Source organism: Ptychodera flava (genome assembly GCF_041260155.1).
Source record: "Ptychodera flava strain L36383 chromosome 23 unlocalized genomic scaffold, AS_Pfla_20210202 Scaffold_23__1_contigs__length_28996876_pilon, whole genome shotgun sequence".
NCBI lineage: Eukaryota > Metazoa > Hemichordata > Enteropneusta > Ptychoderidae > Ptychodera > Ptychodera flava.
Genome location: NW_027248277.1, coordinates 20,275,071 through 20,286,925, shown reverse-complemented (window position 1 = coordinate 20,286,925; position 11,855 = coordinate 20,275,071). Strand labels below are relative to the sequence as shown.

At 37.3% G+C, this 11,855-nt stretch overlaps 1 protein-coding gene across 1 annotated transcript; it reads right to left on the bottom strand.

Annotated features, from left to right (window-relative positions):
* Positions 1-1,652: 1,652 nt before the first annotated feature.
* LOC139123578 (bifunctional peptidase and (3S)-lysyl hydroxylase Jmjd7-like) lies at positions 1,653-11,331 on the bottom strand. The gene is made up of 4 exons (XM_070689747.1): positions 10,065-11,331; positions 8,388-8,570; positions 6,600-6,742; positions 1,653-3,236 (listed from the first exon to the last, which is right to left on the bottom strand). Exons 1-4 carry the CDS (start codon positions 10,872-10,874, stop codon positions 3,155-3,157), a joined length of 1,218 nt encoding a protein of 405 aa, XP_070545848.1. The 5' UTR covers positions 10,875-11,331; the 3' UTR covers positions 1,653-3,154.
* Between the last annotated feature and the right edge of the window lie 524 nt (positions 11,332-11,855).

The window sequence follows — 11,855 nt, the reverse complement described above, 5'->3', positions numbered from 1 at the left end:
AACGATGACTTGTTAATTGGTAATTTGATTACAGGTCCTCAGAGAGCGAGGATAGAGTCCTGTTTGTTAACTGGGTTTATGATTGAAAATACTGCAATACAGATGAGGCTTATAATGGCCAAGAATGAGTTCCATGGTGGTGAAAACATAAAACCAATCTGGTCTGCCACCCTAATTAAAAAATGATTCAAGTAGTAATTAATCAATATGATGTTGCAAATCATTTTACACTGACAGATTATCACCTGTGTCACATTTCATCACCTAGACATCACCCTAATTATAAATATTCATCAAATATGCAAATAACAATTAATTTTTGCAATACTCACATATGTCAATGTGTGATATAAAAACTCTGTGTGAAAAACATCTGCACATTTCATCAAATTTGGCACAGTCGTACCAGAAATAGCGCTCTAATCCCAAATTATGCTAATTAGCAATAATTATGCAAGCCACACCAATATAAGTGGACCCGTATATGTATGCCATAGCGTAGTATCATTGTGTTAAGTTTAAAAAGAATTGGCACGGGCATATCTGAGATATCTGCATTCATCATCTCCTATGCATGGACAGAGCATTATTTAATCAAAAAAGCACACCCAGCAACGGTATACCAGGAGATTTTGACCAGTTCACGACATATATATAGCGATAGCGAGTGCATATATGGAGTGAACTGGTCAAAATCGAGTGGTATAGCATTGCTGGGTGTGATTTATTGCTATTATATCATAACAGTATATTGAAATTCTGGCAGGAACGACAAAAACATATTTTTGCTCAAGCTGAGAGCTTGTGCGTATGTCAGCCATTGTATCTCACCAATATACCATGGTTCTTTTCGCGTCTCAACCAATCAGATCGCTGTATTTGCGCCATCAATATACTGGTATGACATAATCTTTATTATCTCTTAATTGGCCATCCTTGAGCCCCTTGTGTATAAATCCTGGCGACCCTGTGGATATATCAAATACAGGAAAGAAAACGGCTGTCACACAGCCATTTTTGATTGGATCATTACAAAAAATAGCGTGCATATATAATATATGACATATTGATTAATATATGTACCAACTTTCAATACTATCGCTACCGGGATCACTGGGAAATTTACGTGAACGGACGCACTGTCATCAAATATGGGAAACAAAATGGCGGCCATTTTAGACCAGATCAAACCAAAAATCGATGTGCATATGTACAACATGTAGAGCAATCCTTGTACCAAGTTTGAATAGAATCGCTCCAAGCATCACTGAGAAATTTGCATGAATGTATGCACCGACATCAAATACTGGAAACAAAATGGCCACCTAGCAGCCATATTGGATATCGGATCACAAAACAAATCAACATGCATATGTATGACATAGGTAATAATCATTGTTACAAATTTGAATAAAGTCTCTCCAGGCATCTCTGAGATATCTGCGTGAACTGACTGACCGACGGATGCATAGACGCATGGACGCATGCAGGGACATGACCAAACCTATGTCCCCCGGACGTTGTCCATGGGGACTAACAAAGGACTAACACCATGTAAATACTCAATGTCAACAAGAACTCATACAAGAACCAGGGATTAGGGACTGCCCCTTTAAGTTTGGAGGGGTTGAATCATCAATGCATGACATACAACAGGAAAAATTAGAGTCAATATTTTTATTGATAAATCCTTCATGAAATAACAGAATCTATAAGTTCCTGGCATTGCCTTTAATATTCGATTTATTTTCCAAGTGCCTGAGGCACAGATATTTGGACTCTCAAATTTTATGCTTCTTCTTTTTTGACTTACCACTTGTGGGACTTCATTTTAAAGATTTGGGAGTGAGAAACTGTTCACTTTCTTATGTTTGCAAATATAAAAAAATTATTTATCCCCATGGAGTTAACACAGGGGTAGCAGCCATTTTGAATGTTAAATATCATTAAATGTCATGCAATTTGTTTCTCTAGTACCAGGCGGAAATAAAATGTAAAGTTTCAGAAACATAAGGGGTGATAACTATATTTACTCCATAAACTTCAAAATGAGCCCCCCCCCACAACTGGAGGGCAAAATGAATATTGTAAAAGCTTCAGGGGCCAACTATCTGTCCTGAGGCAAATTTTTGAAGTTTGACATAAATGACAGTAGGGAAAAGAAAAATGCATTTGCTTTATGGATTAAAAACAGTGAAAATGTAATCAAAAGTAACAAGTATTCATTTGACTAGAGCTCATTAGCATTTAAAATATTGTGTCATCTAGCTTTATTACAGCTATACCACTTTTGTAAACTATGCACCTATCGGTATTTTCTACCAGGGAAGGGGTGGGGGAAGTGTGTGGGTCTGACAGGATGGAGGAGGTGTGCAAGCCTAACTGGGGAATTTGAGATGCATCTTCCAAGCCATGTAAAGTTCCCCACCCACATGATGCAAAAATATATCAAATACCAACAGGCAGGTGAATCGTGCAAATTTTTGATTGGATTTGTACCCACAAAATATGGCACCCAGTCATAGAGGCAACGTGTACCGGTAGATAATTTAGGACTTGATATCTGTTAAAATTAAAACTAGCCTTTTGCAGCATTGTCAATTTTTCCCGATGGGAGTATCATAACGATCAAATTCCCCCGTCTCAGGATATGATTAGTGATCAATTTCCCCTGTTACCCCCACTTCCCCACATCCCCACACATCCACACTCCCCATCTAGGAAACCATGGACAGGTACATTAACATTTTGAAAACCTGATGATTTTTACTGATCAAAATTTATACATATAGATTTCAATATTGGTTTGACATGACTTTCAAAAGAGTACACCAGAATAAAATTTCAAGACTGAAATTTGTCTTTCACAAATTTCCCTTTGAACATTTCGCGAGTATGACAAACATTCCCTGAATAGAGCATCAAAAAGAGAATCAATAAACATGTTTTTGCAGGTAATTTACATCCCTTTCACCACCATGGTTTGGCCCAAACCCATTGTTTTCAACGGTGATTGTGGACCTGTTTACAGGGAATTTGGGTGAGCCATTAAAACATTTGCTGAGTAGAGAGAGTTCCATTTCCTAGCTACAAGATAAAAGCTTTGTGGAGCTAAGCATTGGCAAGAAAGCTGGCTGGGCTGTTCTGTTCAACTTCAAAGAAGATGTGAGTACTTGGGATTGACATCCAGTGTACACCCAGGACACGGAAAATCTTTGGTCAGGAATGGTTCATACCTGCATTGAGAAAAAAAAGAAAGGTATTGATTGCAAATCAAACAAAATAAAAAAAATTTTAAAACTAGTTGCAGGCAATTACAATTACTTTTCCACAATGATTTGGATAAACTGGTTGTCTAATACACTGTAAATATCTGACTCAATTTATAAAACTTATTTTGCTTGTAATCAATCAAGACTTCCAAAACCGACACATGTGTGGAAGTGTCAACATCCAACAGAATGCATTAAAAATGCCTATTATTAACATTAAGGATTTTGTGAGGACATACTGAGACACAATTAAAAACAGCACAAAATCAAATCCAACTCTAGCATTTTACATGTAACATCAATGGCACATTTCCTGTATGCAAACATCTATGTCACCGTGACAAGGTTTTAGGCCTTTAAGTTGTGAATCAACTTGACTTACTACAAACCGAGCATTTTTAATGAACCATGCAGCTATTTTAATATCAAGAACTTTATCACTTAAAAACACAGAGAGTGCAGTAAGGCAAAAATTATATATATATATATATATATATATATATATATATATATATATATATATATATATATATATATATATATATATATATATATATATATATATATATATATATTATGAGGTTATTACGAAAATACTGCAAAGGATGCACGAGCACATTGGCACAGCGTATCGCCTGATGCGAAGCGGAGGGCGATGCGCGGCGCCAATGTCCGAGTGCATCCTTTGCAGTATTTTTGTAATAACCTTATTATTATACATCTTACATTCATGAGTAGGGCATCAAATTGTCAGAGTAGTGACCGTTTTTGTGCAATGTCAACAATTTTTCTTCCGATTTATGGCGCAAGTGTTGAACGCTATCTCGGACGCACTTCTGCAAGTTCTGGATAGTGTGTGTGCACTACACAAGTACGTACAGAGCGCGCGCGAGACATGTTCTGGCACTCGTCCAATGGGTCCCTTGAAACCGTTCAACAGTGAACGCGCAGACAAAGCTGCAGCGGACGGGGCGCCTTGAAACCGTACGTGTTACGGAATGGGCATTCCGTACGGCTTTTTTAGCGCACGTAAAATTCTATCGTTTTCGATGGTGATGCATTATATATATATATATATATATATATATATATATATATATATATATATATATATATATATATATATATATATATATATATATATATATATATATATATATATATATATATATATATATATATAATAAGCTCGATTTGTAGTAACTAAAGTTGATTCACTTTTCACAACTTAAAGGCCTAAAACATTGTCATGGTGACATAGATGTTGCAGACAGGAAATGGACATTGGTGTTACATGTAAAATGCTGGAGTTGGATTTCATTTTGTGTTATTTTTACTTGTGTCTCAGTATGTCCTCACAAAATAACCAAATCCGTATATATTATACCATATATATATGGTATATATATGGTATGGTAATACCGTACTCGTCCGAGTATAAGCCCCTGCTCGTGTATAAGCCCCCCTACTGATTTTAGAGGATTTTAGAAAATGCATTACATCCGTGTATAAGCCCCTACCCTAGTGCAACTCAAATACAGAAAGGTTAGGGGAGTATATTTGGTCATTTGACTTGGTAAAATTAATTTTAGATAATAAAGAAACCATTAAAAGATGTTAAAGCAATGGGAAACTGGAGTTCCCTTGACAATATCGTAAGGAAAATGACACGTTTTTCCAGTACTATCTTGATTCTTTGACCCTACTCACCCCCGTCGCCTAAATAGAATAGTCTCACTCACGTCCGCCATTGTTTATTTTCATTCACGGCCACGATGTTTTCATGCTTGAAACATGCAGTTTCTTTTGTTTGAAGTAATTATCCTTTCATTTGTGAAGACTTTTCCTGGTGACTATTACAATTTTCACTGCTATGTTGTTGTTTTCACAAGATGTAGACAGTTTGATATTGGAATATTGAGTTGCCTTTCCGTGTGGGCAATGCATGCCTGTTCACATTACTGTTGATCAGCAGCATAATGACGTCTTTGTTTCAGTTGGGGTTTTTTTCGACGCTGAAATTTCACCAAAATGTCACTTCTGTATTCAGAGATTGTACAATCAATTTCTTTGGATTTGTAAGTCGATTTTGAAAGCGATAGAAAAATCGAGTGGTGTTGAAAAAAATCGTGCATAAAATTAGCATAAATTAAGCGTCCATGCCAGATCACTTGGGGTTGCTCGAGTATAAGCCCCTCCCCTAGTTTTACCGCTGTTTAGTGTTGCCGAACCGGGGGCTTATACTCGGACGAGTACGGTATATATATTCTTCTTAATTCTTCTATAGCGCATTACATAATAGTATAAAATTTCAATGCGCTTATATATAGCATATATATATATATATATATATATATATATATATATATATATATATATATATATATATATATATATATATATATATAGCATATAGCAAGTAACAATTAATTCTATTTTATCCTTTACTACATGACTAATTATGAATCAATACAAATAACATTTCTAATCTAATAACCCCTGGCGCGACACCAAGGGCTGAGTCCTATATAATATTATTATTTTGCTCTGACCCAGTCAGTTATTTCCACCTGAAGTAACAATGAACAATGAAGCTATTTATAGTATTTGGATGAATCATACAATGGAAGTAATGCTTAAGGTGTTTGGTAGCATATATAAGACCTCTCAGGGCAATATTTAAGCAATAAAGCACACCCAGCGATGGGATACCACGAGATTTTGACCAGTTCAGGACATATATGCATGAGCGATAGTGAGTGCATATACAAAGTGAACTGGTCAAAATCGAGTGGTATACTGTCGCTGGGTGTGATTTATTGCTATTATATCAAAACAGTATATTGACATTCTAGCATGGAACGTCAAAAACGGGTTTGCTCGAGCTGAGAGCTTGCACGTATGCCAGCCGTGGTATATCGCCAATATACCACTTTTTTTCACGTCTAGACCAATCAGATTGCTGTATTTGCACCACCAATATACTGGTATGATATAATATCATATATTTCGCAGGCAATATAATCACAGGAGTGACACGTCATGCTCATTCAGGGGCTCATTTTCTAGGTATGGTAAGGAAAAAAGTATGTATGCTTGCGCTGACACTTTTTCCACCCAATGATGATTACAATTTCAATGGAAAAAAGCCTCTGGCGTCTCCATAATCCTTTGACAGACTAGAACAAACTTTGATTGAGTCCCCAGCTTTTGACAACTTAGTGGCTGATGGGATTCTAGTGGTATGATGCATGGGACTACAGAAAACACTGAAAATATTTCTGAGTGAAATTATTTTAGAGAAAGGTTGCTACTTTCCCAACTCACCAGAAGTTGACTGCAACGTTGCGGTTTTCCGTTAAACTTGGAAAAGACTGGACTTCATGCCACCAGAATGCCGGCATGAACAAAACCTCACCCTCGGAAATGGTACAGTTCAGGGGATATGTCTTGGAAAATTCTGGAAACCTCTGGAAAATTATTGATGATAACAAAACATTTTGTCAGAATACAAAAACAGCTGTGCAGTTTTCGAGCTATTGCTTTTCCTAAGTAATGCCATTTTGAACAATCTGGAGTACATAAATACAAACACAGACATAAATTAAACAACTGAAAATTGAGAACTGCAAAATCTAAAATCATATGGTGTCTCATTTTTGTCTACTTAGAGTCCACAAAGGAGTCCACAAAGATAAACACATACACCATAAACAAATTCAATATTATAATACATGGGTTTATGTGCCCGAGAGCAGGTGACAATTTGCCCAATGCCAGGCATGTATTCAGGCAATAATATCTTTATTACAGTTAATGCTATGTGACATTTAGTTACATGCAGGGCAATGTCAAACAATTTTACCATTATCGACAAGTATCAAACAGATTTTGACGAAAGTCAAAATAGCAGTGCGCCCATGGATATTTTACATCTAGCGTTAAGCGTCTGCTTTGACGTCGAAAACGCCAGATGTTTCCTATTCAAATCAATGCACTGATTTTCACTCACATCGAGGCATTTAATAAACAGGGTTTTATGACACCCACTTTTTGAAATATTTCAGAGTTAACAAACACAAACAAACACACCAATAAAAAAGGACCAATGTAAAAGCTTGCAATATTCTCACAAACCTATGGAAAAAACTACCAAGTGTCAAGTCTATGCTGGACGTGAAAAACAAATTAACATCACAATGCAAGGTTTTTGTTGTGTAACAATTATCGGAGGGGCAAGAAAGCTTGTTACTAGGTCTGAAATATTTGTATAATGGCATGAAAATAAAACCATCATGACAAAAATTTTGAGTATGATCAGGTCGGTCAAAATCTATCAACCAAGGTTGGTACATTACGTGTATTATGATTGCACACATCATAAAAAGCTGCATAGATGCTTGCATAGTGGTATGTGGTCAAAGTTCAATCTCACTATTTACTTTGGAGAAAAGTACAAGTTCAAGGGCAAATATGAAAATATTTCAGCTTTCACATTTCATAGCCTGTAAGATTGTTTACTCAGGGCAGCAGCTTTCAGTTATTATCTTCAGTCAAAGAGGAAGAAGAAGAGCGCCCTCAAGTGACAGATTGTCCAACCTAACTTGAACTGTTAGAAACCTGACACTGTTGCTGGGTATAAACAGCATTCCTAGCGATAAAAGTGCACACAACTAGAACAAGAAAGCTGAAAATAAATATGGAATCTCAAGACAGCATACACAGTCTGCCTAGTCCTAAAATACCGCAGTAAAATGTGAAAAGTTTTGGCATGCAAAACACCCTTGCACACCTGCCATAATTCTGACCACTGATACCACTCCTTTTTATAATATCAAATACTGTAAAACACTGTCAATTTGCTGCAAGTTTTTTAGCTAAATGGGCAATTTAAATTGATTTAGTTCATTCTCATTATCCACTTAGGGAAATATTTGAATTAGCTGCATCTAACTCTTGCCTCTGAATTGTCTAAAGACTGCTTGCTGAAAAGTACATTTACAGTAGCTGATCTACAGTTGAATTTGCCATTCCTACAGGGAATATGAAAGACTGTGTAAAATCATGGATTAAGGCACAAGGATTGAAGGATGGATTGGAAGACAATTATTTCACCTTAAAATCTGGATCCAGAATATCGACTGGAGACATGACCATGGATGTGCTGTCAAGAAGCCTCTTCCGACGGAATTTCCCAGTCTCCGGTTGATAGTCCAATATTGCTTCTGGAATATGAGCTTCGTACAGTTTGTGATTTTCATGAGGTTCAAAAATTATCAGCTGTTTCTTGCCACTGATCTGTAAAAAATACAACATATTTGAAGAATGTTGTTTTTGACAAGAATGTTTACAACGATTACGAACATTTGAAACAACAAGTCTATTTATAAAGAATCCTTCAAGCTAATGTAGTGTTTGTACAAGCCATGTTTTTTGTTTTGGGTGGAACCTAACCTTAATGAGAATTCCAAATCATGTTTTGAGGGTTCCCCAATGTTATGTAACAGCAATCATAATAGGGGACTACAGAAATCTTACAGTTAATTTCTAGCGATTAGCTGTGTTACCAAACTTGTGGAAAACACACTGAATAATGTAGAAAAATTGAATTATGTCAAATTTTGCATTTGCCCCGTATTGATAGAATGTTGTCACAGAACATAAACACACTGTACTATCTCATCTATAAAAATATCCTAATATCGAAAAAGTAGTTCACTTTTGAATAATATCTCAATATTTTAATGTGTTTATTGGATGTTTAACGTTTTAGTGTTAACCAATGAAATCAGCTGCAGCATCAATAACTTGTAGCTTATCTCCCCTGTGTAGTTGGGTATTTCATAAACTCAAAAGCATGACCTTTCAGTGACCTAATTGCATTTGAATTGTCTCATTTGCATATTGAGTCAAAGATAAGAACTGGTTTCTTGTCAAACTCTGAACCGGATATTCAATTTTCTGCATTTCTAACCATGCGCCAAAAGATGACCAAACTGAATGTAAAGTTACAGTGTACTGTTCAATGTTCTCCATATCAATTCCCTTGGAGTGTGTTGCCTGGAAAAGTTAACATTAATTTCATCTTGAAAAGTTTGAGATGCTTTGACACCAGAGAAAGAACAGGGTACAGGGGAAAGTCCCCTGGGGTGGGGAGGAAGGTGTTTTTTGTGCAACGGTTTACCTTATTTGATTTTATTAATTTTGACTGTGATATTTCAAATACAGAGTTCAACTCTACACCATCTGACTGCTTTATTATTACCGACAAGTCCTTATCTCCTCTCCAACTTGTGTATACACCACTGTAATTGCTCCGAAAACATTGCCAACTTGCTAATCCGCTGTCCGTATCAGCGGATTAAGTGATCGAGTCAACACCACAGCCGTCCCACACGCATTATTTGAAATATCACAGTCAAAATTAATAAAATCAAATAAGGTAAACCGTTGCACAAAAAACACCTTCCTCCCCACCCCAGGGGACTTTCCCCTGTACCCTGTGGAGAAAGTTCAATTTGTATCCCATGATGAGTGTTTATAGGAAAGAATGGACACCAGTGCTGTACTCTATCTCCTTGGCACATCAAAGACTTGAAAGTTAGATATAATAATTATTTTATTTTACAGTTGTTTAGAAGGTAAACAGTACAGGTAAACAGTAGAAATGAATTAACAAAAAAGTGAGAAAATTTTTTGTTCTTCAATATTATCACCAGATAATAACATAAACGACAACAAAACAACAACATTAAACACCAAGGTTTCTCTATTCCCAGTGACAATACTTACCATGCATAAAAAGTTATCAAAAGGATCGAAGTGCAGTTTTCCAAGTGTGTTTCCATCACTAATCCACAAATTCAAGTGTTTCCGAGTGAGCATTCCTTTCACAAAAGGAAATTCCTGGATGTCTTTTTCCAGTTCCGGCATGTACTGTGGTATTGAGGAGTATTCCAAGTAGGCAGAGACATTATTCTTTTTGAGGGTTGCATTTTCCACCATATCCAGAAAGTCTGAAAATTTTAAATTCATGGTGGCCGGTCGAACCACCACTAAATCCGGGAAAGGAAGCTGATCCCGGACTTGTTGAGGAATTTTGAAAGATCTGGAATCTTCCCATATCCTTGATGGTTCACATCCTTCAAATTCACCGTTCGGCGCAAGTTTGATGTGAATTTTCTTTTTTCCATACTCTTTCCGCAAAAATTCATTTTTCCATTTCTCGATGGCGTCCCAGTTTTGCATAGCGTCTGTGATAATAACTGGTTTTGAACGTTTTAGAAAATCGTTGAAAAAGTCATCTCTTGTTGGCATGGCGATCCTTTCACATTCTGGCATTTTTGTGCGATCGCCAAGATACAGTGACGCGGTTTCCGTGGCAACACCATCGTCCTCGCCGTCACATTTCTTGCAGTTACTGCTGCCTCGCCTTCCGCAAGTCTCAAACTTTTCCTTGAACGCCATACCTGAAGTGCAGTTACTGATGTCAGAAACACGAAAGATGTTGTTTAGAATATCTTCCTTGTGAAGTCCCTCGACAGAAACATGTCCATTCGCGTTTCTGTACGTGCCGCACTTTGAGTTCACAAAGTCAAGCATTGCTCCGAAGGACTTCGGACCATCGTAGTGTTCGGCTTTCGGATAAAATCTCGGAGCTCGGATGAGACACGTCCGGTCGGTTTTCACCCGCTCAAAGAATGCTATGTCCTTTCTCTCAGTGGGTTGGACCCATTTCAGCCTCTCTTTTCCACTTCCTTCATTCCATGTGAATGATCCAGGTCGTCTGACAGACGGCCAACGCTGACGTGTATTTCAGATCGGAAGCTGTGAGCCAGTTGCTCGAGAATTTCGACCGTTTTGTCGTCTGACGCCGATGTAGCAGCAAAGACACAACTTTGTTGCACTGTTGTGAATATATCTGACGGGGACAGCTGTTGCAGGCACTCGCAGTATAATAATAGTAGTAGCAAAGGTGTAAACAGTCGGGCAAATAAGCCGTGCATACGGTTTATAAATGCTGCCATATTGAACCACAGCGCCCTCAAGTAGGTCACCGCTCTTTGCTGCTCTTTGAACCTACATGAACCTGAGATGACCCTGGAATGACCTCCTCGGCGACAGTCTGGCGCTCGACGCGACGCTCGGTTGGAGTCGGCCCGGGTTTGAGTGTCCAATGTGGTATATGCAGAGTCAAAGCTATCTCTCAGTGTGTCACTACCGATGTGCAGTGACAGTGACACTGCGGTAGCAAGGCAGAAGATGTATTAACTTTGATAATTTTGACAATATTTTGTTCAGTTTATGCAACTGTGTTCAACTTCATGTCAACTCCCTTCACAACTGTCTGGACAAAACTTCAATAGGCCTACTTGAATTTTGCAGCGTATATGTATAGTTAGGCTGTATTGAATTTTGCAGCACATACTTTGTTCTTTTCTGCAAATACTATCAACAACAACAATAATGACAACAATAACAACAAATTTACTGAGTCCAAATATATTTTTATTTTTCTCCATTTTCAAATATTTAATCATCATCATCAATATCATCGGAGATATTACAAACACAAGGGGCCTA